This window comes from Ceraceosorus guamensis (genome assembly GCF_003144195.1).
Source record: "Ceraceosorus guamensis strain MCA 4658 unplaced genomic scaffold IE81scaffold_188, whole genome shotgun sequence".
NCBI classification, from domain to species: Eukaryota; Fungi; Basidiomycota; class Exobasidiomycetes; order Ceraceosorales; family Ceraceosoraceae; genus Ceraceosorus; species Ceraceosorus guamensis.
In genome coordinates, this window is record NW_020290183.1 from 1 (window position 1) to 14,595 (window position 14,595).

The following is a 14,595-nucleotide window of genomic DNA, read 5'->3' on the forward strand; positions in this document are numbered from 1 at the left end:
CCGGCGGGAACTCATCTCGCTTGCTTGGCTTCCGCTTCGCAGTTTCCTTCTCGCTTTAGAAGCACAGAGGATGAGCCGGTATGGCACGGCGAGCCTTTGGTGTATGAAGGGCTACGACCGCTGGAAGGAGCGGGCATCACATCTACAGGCAAAGCTTACAGCGGACACCACATCTTTATGCCACCCGGTACAAGCGACACGGGCCGCATGATGGCCAAGGATGGTCGCCACTTTACCATCATGCGTTTCGACGCGGACGAGCACCAGCCTGGCCAAAAGGCCAAGATCTACACGCCGCACTTTGTGGATAGCAAAGTGCAGGGCTGGGAGGGGCGGATGCGAGCAAAGACGCTTCCTAATGCTCAGAGACCTTCTATTCAGCATTTTGCCAAATTGACAGGAACAGCGGCGAGCGGTAGGATCTTGCCTGCTGGGCTTGCCGAAGCGGCCAGAATACCGCACGCGGTGGGCAGAGCGCACGAATTGGAAGTGGGCGGCACGCGCATCACCTCCAAAGACTACTACGATGTGACGTTGGACAGCATGCACGATTACGCGGCAAAGTATCATCCCGAAGCCAGGAGCGTTACGGTGAGTGCGGCCGATCAAGCGAAGCGGAATGACACGTCGACTGCTGATGCGAACAGGTCGTGCTCGTGCGCGTGCTTCGGACGTTGCAGCTGGTCAAAGGTCTGACCTCGCTGTCAAAAGATGAGCCAAAGCCGCACTACAAGGTGAAGATGTACGACGCAGAAAGGTATCCCATCCCAGGCGGCGGCTTCACCAGCCAAGGCAAAGCTTTTTCAGGATTGCATCACGTCTTTCAAAAATCCGGCACGAGCTTCAAGATCAAAAATCTCAACGTCGCCGCCGTCGATCCCGGGCCGTTGGCGCATGTTCGATCCAGCAGGACCGATTTGGATCACCTCTTTCCCAACAATGATGCGAGCAACGAGTCGTTCGAACATCATCAGGCTTACCTTGGCCACGTGATGAAGGGCAGGACCCTAAAGGCTCCTTCGCACTCGCCCATTCAGGAGCGAAAACGTCAAGCGCCCAAGAAGTCTTTACGAGCACACACGCTTTTCGAATCGACAGCGCCGAATGCGCAGGCCGAGCGGGTAGCTGCCCCTCTTGAGGGACTCCACCCTCAGATTTTGCAATCCGACGCTCCGTCGGCACATACGCAGGCGCAGGCTCAGGCTGGCGTGCCATCGAAGCTCAACAGCATCACGAGAGAAAAGCCGAACAAAGCTTCAGCGGCTCCCGCTCCATGGCGGCAGATAGAGGGTGCGCCGAGCGAGCAGGAGATCGCTGAAGCGCTCAAGGAGAAGCCGTCCATCTTGGAGTCGAGCGTCAGGTATGCGCACGATCCCAATCTCTGGCGATCCCACCCTCGCTTCCTCGGCTTGCACAGGGATAGGGGAAGACCTCATGTGGGCGTGCACAAGGATGGAAAGTGGCTTACAAATCCACGAAAAAAAAGAGGAAGACCTTCCAGGGCGGAAATGATGAGGGGGCTGAATGGCCCTTCCGCCGCTGCTGCTGCTTCTTCATCGCCTTCCTCAGCAACATCACCATCGCGCGACACCTTGCCCGATGAGTCTAGGTCTGGACTGAGCATATCGTCGGCATCGACATCGGGATCAGACTCTCATCGGAGCATGCTCGGACTTTCCGGCGAGCTTAGTCCCGAAAGACCATCAAAGGTGCACGCCTCTTCTGTAAGAGCATCATCTAGCTCTGATCGTCTTGTCGCTCACAACCTGGACATGGTGCATCGCTTCTTTGGGCAACAACACGCGATTGCAAACACAATTCCGACCGATCTGCCTCCTTTGCCAGAAGCTTTGCCTTCCGGCAACACCCTGTACGAGCACGAGCACGAGCACGAGCACGAGCACGGGTATGGGCACAGGCACGGATACGAGCACGAGCACGAGCACTTGCCGCACTGGCGTGCGTCTGTGCATCCTTCACAACAAACATTTCCATCCGAGCACAATGCGATGCACCAGCTGCACACCTTCTTTGGAGCCGAGCATGCGCACGTGCATTTCCCCTTCCAATCCATCTTTGGCACCGAGCACGCGCACACGGATTCGCTGCCGCTGCTCCACCACATCGCCATAGCCACGAATCATGCGCAAGGCGATCCGTCTCGCTCGACAATTGACACCGAGCACCAGCGCGGTGATTCGCATCCCTCCATCTTGCGCATCCAGCCCGCCGCTGCTGCGCACATAAGCCCTCCGCCGCACTCCACCCTTGACACCCAGCAGCACGCGCATGCTGCCACGAGTCCGAATCGCGAGCGTGTTGTGGACGAAGCATACCTCGCGCACTCGCCCGCCTCTTCCGATGCCTCTGCCTCTACGGAAGATTGGATATCGCGCGTTCTCAAGACTCCTCCGAGGATGCACCTGCCGTAGTCTGTGCATTGTGGCTGCGAGCGAGACGCGAGACGGGGAGCTAAAGCTCCAAGTCCGGAAGCGGCGCCGAGAATGCAGGAGAAAATGTTAAGGCGCGCGCGCGGGCGGGTCAGGAATGACGTCGAGATTCACAATTGCACGAATCCATTGCACCATTGTAAAAAACAAAAATCCCATCGATCGATCGCACACCTTCATCTGTGGCAGCAGCTACGCGCGTCCCCGCGAAATTTGCCGATCCCTCTGGCGATCGGCAGTGAAGTGGCTGTCGGCGTAGCAGAGCTTCTTGTCACGTCGACTGTGGTCCCTTCATGCGCTGGACGAAGCTCCCGCATGTTCATGCTCAGTGAACCTGCAGTCCGTCATACAATGATAGTGCCCCCCACAAAGAGATAAGAGCTTCGCCACACCCTCTTCGCGCACCTCTTTCGCTGCCGCTGGGGCGCCACCACGATCAGCAAAGAGCGAGTTCTTGAAAAAAGAGGTGGTCAGTGGGGCCGCAGTCACGCATCTCGCCACCGAGCGAAAGTGTGTTTTGAAGCCAATGAGCGCGATGCCGAAATACGCGTTTGGCTTATCTCGAAAACGTCTTGCATCGTAGCAGACATGAACGAAATGCGATCCGCTCGCGATCGCATTCTCAAGTTCTCCTCGATCGAGCCACTCATCCATCCATCGAACTTTGCGACCGCGACACAAGCGGAGGGATTTTTTTGGGTGCCCGTCTCAGGCCGCCACCATGCTATCACGCTGTCGCGGTGACTTTTTGCTTTCTGCTTGCAGTCTCTGCAGCGGGGCGGCGTATGTGGATGAGAAGTCACGTAAAGGACTGTCGCTTGTCGTAGCCGGTGCTCCCCACAAGATGAGACCATCGCTCTTCCCCTCTCTCGATCATCATGGCGGACCCGCGAGCGACGCGCTGGCACTGCCATTTGCTCCTCGCAACCTCGGTCTTTGCGCTCTGCAGCGCCGTGCCTCTCTATGGCAGTGGTGCACCTGCAACACTGCAACAGTATGTCAAAGGCAGCGTTGACGAATCACATATTGACTCGCCTAGCAAGCAATGGAAGATCGATGCGAGACGCAAGCAAGAACGCATAGAGACGACGGTCGTACGTCAAAAAGACTTGCCCGCTCAGCACCTCATCCCTTCGAATGCAGGTCACCCAAATTTCGACGCTAGCAGCATTCAAAGGATGCCTGGTGCACCGCTGCACGGCGTCCATGGTCTGCACGTCGCGTTTGATGGGGTATACCTTCAAGGCAGAGTGCGTCAAGATACGATCAGAGTGGCAGCTCATCATTACCAGCAGCACTTTCATCCCGATGCGACGCATATGCGCGTGAGTGTGGGTGCAGTCGTCGGAGCGGCAAGGGGTCGAATGTTGATACGAGTCGCGAGCGCGTACGCGCAGGTGTAGAGCTCATTCAGAAAGACGCTCCACGAACCGCTCGTTCATTTGAAGGCCGAGGTGTGGAAGGGCGATCAGATCATACCGGGTGGTGGTATTACATCCAAGGGTGAGTCACCTTTCATCTTTTGCAACGTGGTGAGGGTTCGTACGCTGATGGGAAGAAAGCGCGCAGGCGTGCCGTACGAGGATCATCACATCTTTCTCGCACCAGAGACGGCAGTCAGGAGCAGACATCGTACCGAAAATTTCGACGCTTACTACCGCTCCCCCGATGCGAACATCGCGCGCGCCAGGACCTTTGCGCCGTGGTTCAGAGATGTTAGCGTCACCGACGAGAGTATCGGCAAGGGTAGCTCACCTCCTCATCCTACGCGACCATCGACTCGCTTGTACGAGGACCTGACCAACACTCCAGCAAGCGGTAGGATGCTTCCCGCTTCGCATGACGCTCAAGCCGCGATACCCTCTGCAGAGACCCGTGAGATCAATGTGAGCGCAAGGCCATTATCGGAGAAAGATTACATCGACGTCATTGGCGCCAGCGTCAAGCACTATGCGCAGAAATACCATCCACAGACGACAAAGGTGACGGTGAGTGGCGGCATCGAGTGTCTGCGGCGTGTCGCGGGGAGCCCTGATTTTCGGCTTTCGGACTTCGCGGCGGCCGGCGCACAGATTGTAAAGGGGCTCAACTCTCGACCTGATGAGCCGGTGCCGCACTTTGAAGCTGTGTTGTACAAGGAAGCTGGAGGCAAGAAGCACAAGACCTACACGAAGATTGCAGGCGGTGGGTTTTCGAGCACGGGCATCGCGTACAAGGGACACAAGATCTATCAAAAGCCGGGCACGAGGTTCCTGAGGAATTGGAGGATCATCGATCCGACGGATCCCGGACCCAAAGCGCACGTGCATGCCAGTCGGACCGACTTGGACCGCATGTATCCTGACAAAGGAATGACCATGCGCGACGCTGGCCAGCACTTTAGAGCAAAGCCGATCGGGGACGTCAAGCCGCCGCAGGGCAACAATCTGAACGGACCGCGCGTCCAGATTTCGTGGGATCCCAATCAACGCGCCAAGCACGACAAGACTCGGACCAGGCTAGAAGTGGCTGCTGCGCACGTGGCTGAGGATGAGGCTCCGGCACACCGTATCACCAGCATGGCTCGTCCCATCGCATCTCCCCGATTCTATCTGAGCGAGACAGGCGTGCCGGAGCGGCATCATAGTGCAACCAAGCGACCTAGACGCCAAACAAGGAGGATTCGCATCGAGCCTGCGCGCGTACTTGGCGCGCAAGGAGCAGATGGGGAGCATGCGATAACGACGCCTTCTGGGGGCGCTGGTGAATCTAGCGGTTCTGGGGTGACGCGAGCGGAGCAGACGGGAGACGCACCTTCCGCAGCATCCTCCGCAACGCGAGTTCTGCAAAGTCCAGCAGGAGCAGCAAGCGCAGCGCCAGATCAGACGCACCACCATACCGGTGCGGCGCACACCTCGCGCTGGTATGCAGTGAGCTTCTCCGGCTCCGGGGGAGACGCCGTGGCGTCCAACAGTCCGCCCACTGTCGACTCGGCTGCTCACGCAGCCGCCGCCTCTCCAGATACGGCCCAGACGGAGGGAGAGCAGGCGCACGCACTGCACACTCCAGGAGGGCATGCTCGCGAGCACAGCAACACGAACGACCAGCGCCCTCACTCTGCGTCGCCGGGTGGAGAAGGGCAAGCTGCTGCAACAGTAGCGCAATCAGAGTTGGAGCAGCAGGATTGGCTGCATCGGTACGCTCCCTCGCCTCCTCTCTCCCATCCGCATTCCGATGCACTCACCCGCGCAGAGCGGCATCATTCGAGCGACTTTTGGCATCATTCGCCAGAATGGGCTTGGCGCGTGTTGCCAGCAGCAGCAGCAGCAGGAGCAGAGCTTGAGCCTGCACAGGTTCACGATCATCTTGCCGCGCAGGAGCAGCAACATGCTATAGATGTGCACGATGAGCATGATTGGATCCAGCACCTGCTGCGTACGCCCCCGAGAATCCACTTGCCCTGAGGCGGCGTTCCATCGAAGTCGAGCGTATGGGGGGCGAAATGTATGCATTCCAGATCCACGCCCGCTTTCGATCTGGCGGCCCGCGCGCCCGCGCGTGCGCTAGGACAGTTTCCACGCGCGAACACCCGCAGGACCGATGGTGTGATCCTCTTGCTCTTCTTGCCCAAAGATGCTGATCGCATCGCTCGGCACACCAAGCACCTCTCGCGTCCTCTTGTCGTCGTAGTTGAAAGCAAAGAGCGTATCAGCGTACCTCGCGAGTCGCACGTACTCTCCCAGATCTTCCGATGCGCTAGGTCGACGGTCCAGAACGTTTTGGATGCGCAGACGAGCGGCGAGAGAGGCAAAGAGGGGGATGAGAGAGTTGGAGCGGGCATAGTAGCCTAGGTAGATTGTGTGCTGCGTTGATTGAGTGGGGTAGGCAGGCGTGTGCGTGAGCGTGAGCGTTCTCTGTCGGCGTGAACGTGTGTGTTTGAAGCGGGGGGCTATAGATGTGGGCTGCTGCTACGCACCTTTGCGTCCGACGTGATGTGCTCGCACGAAGCTGCTTCTCCCGCGCGATACGTGTGGTACAAGACTGGCGAAGGCTCGCTAGCTCGCACATTGTCCCGTTCGCACTCGAGCCATTCGGACCACGTATCGACGGCATACGTTGCTGCTGCTGCTGCCCCCTGCTGCTGCTGCAACGAGACGCTATCGTCGAGCCCTTTGCGCAGAGATTCGACGCGCACCACTTTTAGCGGCATGCGATCCCGCAAGGCTCCGCTGGACGGGGCTAGTCCGTGTGGAATGGATACGTTGGAGGTTTTGGATGCTGTGCGAGGACCAAAGACTGCCGTTCCGTTGTAATTTGCTAGGTGTTGGTCGAATTCGGACGAGATGATGGGCCTGCGGGTGCGCGCGCGTGGAGCGCGTGAGCAAAGGGCCTTGGAATGACGGCGCCGGAAGCAAGCCCACACCTCTCACATGGTAGGAACAAGGACGAGCGTGTAATTCGCTAGCGACGTATCCGGTCCGATCACATCCACATCCAACGCCAATCGACGCAGCGCGCTGTACCACTCCGTAAGCAGTTCGGGATACTGGAAAGCGTAATCCTTGAACGTGTTGGTATCCCACCTGCCACCTTGCGGGTTGACTTCCAGCAGCATGGGCGCCGTATAATCCAAGACGAGGGCCACTTTGGGCGTCGTTCTGTTCAAAGTCCATCGCAGGGGATGCTCCTCTGCAGCAGCAGCAGCATCCCCATCCCCATCGCCGCCGCCGGGTCGGCGACTCAAAACACCCTCGCGCTCCATCGCCCGCACATCCCTCGCCGCCGCCTGCTGTTCGTGCCAAGCCGCATCCGGCACATTGTCAGGTCGCATCATGCCAGCGTGCATCTGTTCCTGAGCAAAGGGGACCTGCCTCCATCTGAAGATGTTCGCTAGAGATCCTCCGTGCGCAAAGATTTCGAGCAACCATAGTCGGATCATGCCTCGTGCAGGAGAGGGATTGGCAGGCGCCCAATTCACTGGTCCTGGTTGCTGCTCCATCACTGGCGCGCGCGACGCGTGCAGGGACAAGGCGGTCCCGTCGTTGGCCCAGATCAAATGCGAAATGTGAGCATGGACCCCGTCGCAGCGAGCGCAATGGGCAATCGCTAGCTAACCCCCCCGCTCGCTTCCAACTCACCACCCCATTCGCCGCTCGCTTGACCACGTGCTGCACCAGCTACGCCTCGGTAGCTGTGGGTGTGGGAAAGTTGAGTGGAGCGTGAGCACGATGAGAGCGAGCGAGCGTGCGGGCGCGCGTGCGTGCGTGCCTGTTGCCGACCAGGCTGCATGGGCAGCCAGCCAGCTAGCTAGCTCTTCATCCCTGCACACGCCTCGCCTCGCCTCGCCTCGCCTCGCCTGGTCTGGCCTCGAGTCGGAGTGTGAGCGAACTCACATGGCATGATGCAGGCTCTGCGCATCGGGTCTTCCAGTCCTGGCAAAGGTGATCTTGTCCTGCTCCTTGACCCACGGTGTAGCCTCGGTGTAGCCTAGCGGGTACCTGGATGGCGGATGCGGATGCGGAGCGGGACGGGGCGGGGCATCTATTGAGCGGGCTGCTGGGTGCAGAAAGTTCGAAAAAAGGTGTCCGCCTCGCCCGCCTCGCCCGCCTCGCCCGCCTCGCCCGCCCCGCCCCCTCTTTTCCCTTTTCCCCTTTCTCTCCCTTTTCGCGCATCACACACACGCGCGCGCGCTCCTACTCACGAGTCCCACGTGACGAAGTCGATGCCTGTTCGTTTGGCAAAAGCGTGATGGTCGAATTCGAATGAACCGAAAAAGTTGGTGGTGATGGGCTTGCGTGCGGTGCGAGGTTGGGAGGGTGAGGGAGAGAGGATGAGTGGCGCGCATACACACCCACCCACACACACACGCGCGCACGCACGCACGCACGCACGCACTCACACGATCAGAGTATCGCCTAATGACATCCACCTGTTCGCGCGCAAATTCGGCCACCTGTTCGCTGCTGAATCTCAACCAATCCATGCGCAATGCCGGATTATCCTCCGTCACCGTCAAGCTGGGCGCGCGCACATCCTCGAAACTCTCGTACGCTTCGCTCCAAAAGGCTCTTCCTTGCGCTTCGTTCAGCAGGGCAATGTCGTCCGAGTACTTGCGCGCCAGCCAGCGTTGAAAGGCGCGCGTGGCGTGCAGGTCGTATGTGCGCACTGTATTGTGACAGCCCAGCTCATTGTCCAGCTTGATTGCGCGTGGCGGGGCGGGGTGCGGGGTTGCGGGGCGGGGGTGCGGGGGCGTGAGTGCCGCCGATCACCGCGCGCATCCAATTCCACTGATTGCACCCTCACAGCTCCACTCCATGCAGACTCACCTGCCAAGCATCCACTGCGGGATGCATACCGTACCTCTTTGCCAATGCGCGCGTAATGTTGCTGCTCAAGCTTCTAAAGTGCTGCGAGGAGAAGCTGTAATGACGTCTGCTTCCGAAATGTCTCTGCCTCAAATACTCATCCCTCGGCAGCACATCGTACCGCCGCACCACCCAAGCGGGCGGCGTAGCTGTAGGCGTGCCCAGGATGACTTTCAATCCGTGCGCACGCAGCGCGTCCAACGAGGCATCCAACAAGGTCCAATTAAATACGCCTTCCCTCGGCTCCAGCATGGCCCAATCGAACTCGGAGATGCGGACGTGGGTGATGTTGCTGCGAGCCATGAGCTTCGCGTCAGAGTGCCAGAGAGAGGCGTGCCATTGAGCGGGATAGTAATCCACCGCGAAGCGCGGTGAAGAGCTCCAAGGACGCGCGCCGCGGCGAGAAGAGGAAGAGGAGGAGGAGGAGGAGGAGTCGAGGCTGTCGCTGTCGCTGTCGCTGTCGCTGCGCAGGATCGCTTGCGAGGCTTGTGCTGTGCATGCGACTGCGAGGATGGCCAGGCTGAAGGCGAGCGAGAGGGCGAGCGCAAGAGAGGGCGCGCTGTTGCGTGTCCACATCTTACAGCAGCGCATCATGCTTGGGTGGGGGCTGTGGGCTGTGGGCTGTGATGGATCCAGAGTCGTGAGTGTGGTGCGCGGTGGGTGCGCGGTGGTGGTGGTGCGTGTAGACCAAAAGGGGAGCGCGAATATGCTCATCACTCGCACTCTTTTGAGCTCGCATTCGCGATTCGCAGTCACTTTACGCTCGTCGCACACCCGCACTCGCACTCGCACTCGTGACTCCTCATTGCCATTCACGATTGACATTCGTGATTCAGATTGCACCTCCATCCCATCCCATCCCATCCCATCCCATTCCATCCCATTGCCATCCCCCAAAGTGGAGGGGCAGACAAGGCAAGGGAACGTGCGGTGCGGTTAATTGGGACAGCTTTGCATATGCATGCCCTGCCTGCCCGCGCGTGCCATGCCCTCATCTCCGCGGAGTTGCAAGTCGAAAGTCGCGCGTGACTTGCATATGATGATTCTTGATTGCTGCCGCCCGTGTACTCTGTACTCGTGACTGTATCGTGCGAGAAGGCGGCGCAACCCTTGATTCGGCTTGCACGCGGGCCGGCCGGAGCGAGCGAGCGAGCGAGCGAGGGCTGGCCGGTGCGGTGCGGTGCAAGATGAGAAGCAGGCAGCAGCCGCAATTGTGAATGCTAAGCCTTTCTTCTCAACCGCAAACGCGCATCGCATCCTTTCTTCTCAACCGCAATCAGCGCCGCCAACAGCACAGCACCGCAAACCTCCCCTCCCACGCTCAAGTGTTTTCCCCCCAGCATGTCGCACCCGAGCACATCCGCCCACGCGCACGCATCCGCCCACGCACCTCGGCGATCAAAGAAAGCGACGCAAGTGAGCGCAGTGCTGGACGCTTCACTGCGCTCTTCCCTCGCACACCTCCCCTCGCTGCTGTACGAACCGCTGCTGGCGCGCAACATTGCAGCTCAATCCATCGTGCTGGAACTGACCCGCTTGGTGGGCGAGCGGGAGCGGGAGCGGGAGCGGGAGGGCAAAGATGAGCAGCAGCATGCAGATGCGCACCCGCACCCGCACCCGCACCCGCACCACACAACGACGAGAAGGGATGTGGTGTATGCTGGATGGAGCGGTCTGCCCTCCTCTGCCACTTCCAGCGCCTCGCCTGCACCAGCATCCGCATCCACATCCTCACCCGCACCCGCACCCGCACATCCACCTCTCACGCTCTCCCCGCTCTTGGCAGCATCCTTCTCCCCACCTCTCCAACCGCACGAAACGCTGCACCTGATCCTCTTGCGTTCGCCTCCTCTGCCCATCGCTACACGTCTTCGAGTCACGCCGCTCACGCCAGACGATTGGGAAATGCTGAGCGCGAATGCTGGAATGGTGGAGGAGCACTTGTTGGCACAGGTCAGGGCTGCCAAAACCGGCAGCGTGATACACGTCGCGCTGGGTACGCGCACAGGCGCCCATTCCAGTTGCGCTTTCCACGTCGGTGAGTGGCGTGGCGCGCGCCCGCAGTCGGCCTGCAGTCAACGCCAACGCCAACAACGCCAATGCTAAAACACACACACACGCGTCCGCGCACGCAACCCCTTTCCCCCCCCCCACCACAACCCCGCAGATTCGACGGAACCTGGCAGCGCGGCGCACGATGGAGCTTCTGCAGCGAGAGCTGTGAAATTGACCACAGACACCGAGATCATCGTCGCTCCTCGCGTGCGCAAATCTGCCGCGGAATCGGCAGCCGCAGAACACCACGCCATCCATTCTTCCAACACCGCCACCGCTGGCACTGCTTCACCGAGCTCGTCAGCCAGCGCAGCTGCACAAGCCCTCGCCACGCTGTCCAAGCAGCTGCATCGCATCCTGCCCGCCAAACTCAGCAACAGCAGCAGCGGCAGCAGCAGCAGCAGCAGCCCGACGCCATCCCTTCCTCCACCCACATGCATCTGGGTGAGCAGACGCACAGCCCAGCTCCTCTCCCTCGCTCTAGGCTCCGACGAAGAGGGCACGTGCGGAAAGGCGGCCTTGACGCTGGTCAAGTGTCCCACGGCCGCGCATGTCCGACCGGGTGTGGGCAAGGCAAGAGGGGCAAAAGAGGATGCGCATGCGGATGCGGATGCGGATGCGGATGGACAGGCTGCTAGGCCTACGCGATCGGTCGTCTGGCACGTCTGCGAGCACGTGCTCGATAGGAATGTCGTGCTGGGCAAGGCGGTGCAGCAAGGTCTGGGCGCGCGCGATTGGGAGCTGGTCAGGTGAGCGAAAGGGGAAGGGGTGGGCCATGAGATGCAAGGAAGCTCACACGTGCGCGCGCGCACACACACAAACATCGTGATGCTCCCTCGCAGCTTCTCCTCAGCTTCTCCTGGCTTTTCTTCTCGACCTTCTACGCCTAGCGCAGAGCTGGATGAGCCAGACTTGGTCGTGGAGAGTGACGAGGAAGAGGAGCTGTCTGGGATGAGCGGATTGATGGATCGCGCGTACAGCCATCTCTACACTGCGCTGCGTTCTCAGCGCCTCGCAGCGCTCCAAGCAGGTCGGGGGACAGAGATGAATACGCGAGCCAGCGGAGCGCTTCACGTTACAGGAGCATCGGGAACGGGCAAGTCGACATTCTGTCGATCCTTGTGCCGCTCCATGGAAGCGCACGGCATCGCATCGATCCGCATCGACTGCGCGCACTACTCCGAACTCCGACCAGCGGCTCTGCGCAGCAAAGTGCGCGAATGGGTCAATGCTGCTGCCTGGTGCGCTCCCAGTGTGCTCTGGCTGGACGATGTGGAGCGTGTTTGTCCGGCAGAGGTGGAGCATGCAGAAGGAACGCATGCTAGATTCTCGGCAGAGACGTTGCTGGCTGCGGTGCAGAGGAGGGAGAGCAACGTGCTGCTGCTGTGCTCTAGCAACGGCAATGTGCACAAGGAGCTTGCTAATTCGCACGTATTCAAGTTGACGCTGCAGATCAAGACGCCGGATAAGCAGGCTAGAAAAGAGGTGAGTGGGGCGGGCGAGCGCGCGCGCGCGCGCGCGCATGGGCGTAGACGTGCGCTTACATTCCACCGCTCGCGCCGCGACAGATCATCGGGGCACTGGTGCGTGAGCGATCAGCCAAGATGAAAGAGCAGCAGCAGGGCCAGCAGCAGCAGCACGTTGCGCTGGATGTGGTGCAGCTGGCGGGAAAGACGGAAGGGTACTGTCCTGCGGATCTGCGAGATCTGGTCGAGAGGGCCGCGCACCAGGCTGCTATACGCGTCGCAAAAGTGGAGAGCGAGGTGAGGCGTGACTGGGGCGAGCGCCGCAGTGGTAGAAGCTGACAATACGCCCGCTTGCGGCCTGCGCTCGTTTTTCCGCGCCCGCGCCCGCGCGCGCGCCCCCGCCTCGCCAGACGAGTTTGACGCTTGGCATGTCGGATTTCGATGCGGCACAGCATGGTTTCGTGCCGTTGAATCTGCGCGACGTGAAATTGGAGACGTCCAGCGTAGCTTGGAGCGATATAGGCGGACTGCAAGCGACGCGACAAACGCTTCGAGAGACGCTCGAATGGCCCACCAAGTACGCGGCCATTTTCAAGAATTGCCCGTTGAGATTGAGGAGCGGATTGCTGCTCTACGGATACCCTGGATGCGGAAAGACGCTCTTGGCTAGCGCTGTGGCCAAAGAGTGCGGATTGAACTTTATCTCTGTCAAGGGTCCCGAAATTCTCAACAAGTATATCGGAGCCAGCGAAAAGAGCGTGAGTGGCGGATGCGAGGGGGCGCGTGCGTGTCAAGTCGCGTCGAGCGCTGAATCTCTGGGGGATTTCTTATGTGCCCCACGCATCCAGGTGCGCGATTTGTTCGACCGCGCTCAAGCTGCCAAACCTTGCGTGCTCTTCTTCGACGAGTTCGACTCCATTGCTCCTAAGCGGTGCGTCCTTTGGCAAACGTCCGCAAAAGCGCGCAAGGTGTTCGCACGGGCTGACGCGACTTGTTCGTTTGGCACGCGCGCATTTGTTCGTTCGCCCCCAGCGGTCACGATAGTACGGGCGTGACGGATCGAGTGGTGAATCAGCTGCTCACGCAGATGGACGGAGCAGAGGGACTGGATGGCGTCTATGTCCTCGCCGCCACTTCTCGACCGGACCTGATCGACAGCGCGCTTTTGCGTCCTGGCAGGCTGGACAAGTCCCTGCTGTGCGATATGCCCGACATCGACGATCGATTGGATATCCTGCGAGCCGTGGCGAAAAAGATCCGTCTGCATGCAGAGGTGGATTTGGAACGGTGGGCGAGGGAGACGGAAGGCTTTAGCGGTGCGGATCTGCAAGCGCTGCTTTACAATGCTCATTTGGAGACCATACACGAGGCCGTCGAGCGCGCTCCTAGGCCTGCCGCCGACGGCGGCGGCGGCGGCGGCGGCGGCGACAAGACGGTGGATGTGGACATGGACAGGATCCGACTCGTCGACTTGAACGAAGCGGGCGGGAGCGGGAGCACAAACATCAAGAGCGCAGCGGAGAGAATGGCCCAGCTGAAAAGAGTGCAGACGATCCTCTCCAGCACCCTAGCATCCCGCACATCCCACGCTCCATCACACACTGGCGGCGCTCGCTCGGGGGAAAAAAGTGGAGGAGGAGCGTCAGGCGCCAGCGCCAGCGCCGGCGTAACGGACGCGCATATTTCCAAATCCCTCCGAACCACGCGGCCCAGCGTGCCGGCTTCGGAGAGGGAACGCTTGAGGGGCGTGTATGGAGAGTTTGCGGGAGACGAAAAGGGCGGAAGAGCGGCTAGATTTCCGGATGGGGAGGCGAGCAGGGAGGTGGGGGCGAGGGAGAGCTTGATGTGAAGCGCGTGCGTGCGTGCGTGCGAGGAGGGAGCGAGCGAGCGAGCGAGCGCAAGGCAACCAACCTCCGCTCGCTTGGGATGCGCGAACGCGAATGCGAATGCGAATGCGAATGCGAACACGCCGGACGAGCGTGTCTCTTGTATGCTAAAGACAAGGAGTGCCATCGTGGTTCGCATCACGTGTCTGCACGAGTTGCCGGTGCTGGATTCCGTAAAAGGAGAGGCAGTTGCGGTCGCGGTCGCGGTCGCGAGACATTGCCCCCCATGCATGCATCCTCGACCGATAGACGCGAAGAGAGCAAGTCGCTGTTCACGAGGGGTAGCGCGCAGACGTGCAGACGTGCAGCTAGCAGCAGCAGCAGCGAGCGGTACTCGAGACTTTCTTCTGCGAGGCACAAATCCTACTCGCGACTTTTACCCCTCCTCAAGCCC

At 60.2% G+C, this 14,595-nt stretch overlaps 4 protein-coding genes across 4 annotated transcripts; 3 read left to right on the plus strand and 1 right to left on the minus strand.

Moving 5' to 3' along the window:
* Nucleotide 1: 1 nt before the first annotated feature.
* IE81DRAFT_343742 (hypothetical protein) lies at nt 2-2,884 on the plus strand. Its single transcript, XM_025515750.1, has 2 exons — nt 2-591; nt 681-2,884. The coding sequence occupies exons 1-2, from the start codon at nt 178-180 to the stop codon at nt 2,430-2,432; spliced, it is 2,166 nt and encodes a 721-aa protein (XP_025365940.1). The 5' UTR covers nt 2-177; the 3' UTR covers nt 2,433-2,884.
* A 1,054-nt stretch (nt 2,885-3,938) lies between these two features.
* On the plus strand, nt 3,939-5,942 carry IE81DRAFT_75040 (hypothetical protein). Its single transcript, XM_025517603.1, has one exon. It carries the CDS (start codon nt 4,001-4,003, stop codon nt 5,891-5,893), a length of 1,893 nt encoding a protein of 630 aa, XP_025365941.1. The 5' UTR covers nt 3,939-4,000; the 3' UTR covers nt 5,894-5,942.
* IE81DRAFT_327148 (hypothetical protein) lies at nt 5,922-9,454 on the minus strand. Its single transcript, XM_025515023.1, has 8 exons — nt 8,756-9,454; nt 8,329-8,625; nt 8,131-8,219; nt 7,823-7,927; nt 7,568-7,620; nt 6,860-7,430; nt 6,406-6,781; nt 5,922-6,292 (listed from the first exon to the last, which is right to left on the minus strand). Exons 1-8 carry the CDS (start codon nt 9,368-9,370, stop codon nt 5,993-5,995), a joined length of 2,406 nt encoding a protein of 801 aa, XP_025365942.1. The 5' UTR covers nt 9,371-9,454; the 3' UTR covers nt 5,922-5,992.
* A 592-nt stretch (nt 9,455-10,046) lies between these two features.
* Nucleotides 10,047-14,592, plus strand: IE81DRAFT_327150 (AAA-domain-containing protein). Its single transcript, XM_025515024.1, has 7 exons — nt 10,047-10,832; nt 10,962-11,598; nt 11,692-12,334; nt 12,418-12,612; nt 12,726-13,073; nt 13,164-13,246; nt 13,348-14,592. Exons 1-7 carry the CDS (start codon nt 10,136-10,138, stop codon nt 14,162-14,164), a joined length of 3,420 nt encoding a protein of 1,139 aa, XP_025365943.1. The 5' UTR covers nt 10,047-10,135; the 3' UTR covers nt 14,165-14,592.
* The last annotated feature ends 3 nt before the right edge of the window (nt 14,593-14,595 follow it).

What these genes read in the sequence shown, in the direction of transcription:
- IE81DRAFT_343742 (XM_025515750.1), top strand. Translation starts at nt 178, where the DNA reads ATGCCACCCGGTACAAGCGACACGGGCCGCATGATGGCCAAGGATGGT. An exon ending in CCGAAGCCAGGAGCGTTACG is followed by an intron (nt 592 to 680) that starts GTGAGTGCGGCC and finishes CGGACGTTGCAG; the next exon opens with CTGGTCAAAGGTCTGACCTC.
- IE81DRAFT_75040 (XM_025517603.1), top strand. Translation starts at nt 4,001, where the DNA reads ATGGGAAGAAAGCGCGCAGGCGTGCCGTACGAGGATCATCACATCTTT.
- IE81DRAFT_327148 (XM_025515023.1), bottom strand. Translation starts at nt 9,370, where the DNA reads ATGTGGACACGCAACAGCGCGCCCTCTCTTGCGCTCGCCCTCTCGCTC. An exon ending in TTAGGCGATACTCTGATCGT is followed by an intron (nt 8,220 to 8,328) that starts GTGAGTGCGTGC and finishes ACCGCACGCAAG; the next exon opens with CCCATCACCACCAACTTTTT. An exon ending in GACTTCGTCACGTGGGACTC is followed by an intron (nt 7,928 to 8,130) that starts GTGAGTAGGAGC and finishes TCCGCCATCCAG; the next exon opens with GTACCCGCTAGGCTACACCG.
- IE81DRAFT_327150 (XM_025515024.1), top strand. Translation starts at nt 10,136, where the DNA reads ATGTCGCACCCGAGCACATCCGCCCACGCGCACGCATCCGCCCACGCA. An exon ending in CGCGATTGGGAGCTGGTCAG is followed by an intron (nt 11,599 to 11,691) that starts GTGAGCGAAAGG and finishes GCTCCCTCGCAG; the next exon opens with CTTCTCCTCAGCTTCTCCTG. An exon ending in TCGCAAAAGTGGAGAGCGAG is followed by an intron (nt 12,613 to 12,725) that starts GTGAGGCGTGAC and finishes CCGCCTCGCCAG; the next exon opens with ACGAGTTTGACGCTTGGCAT.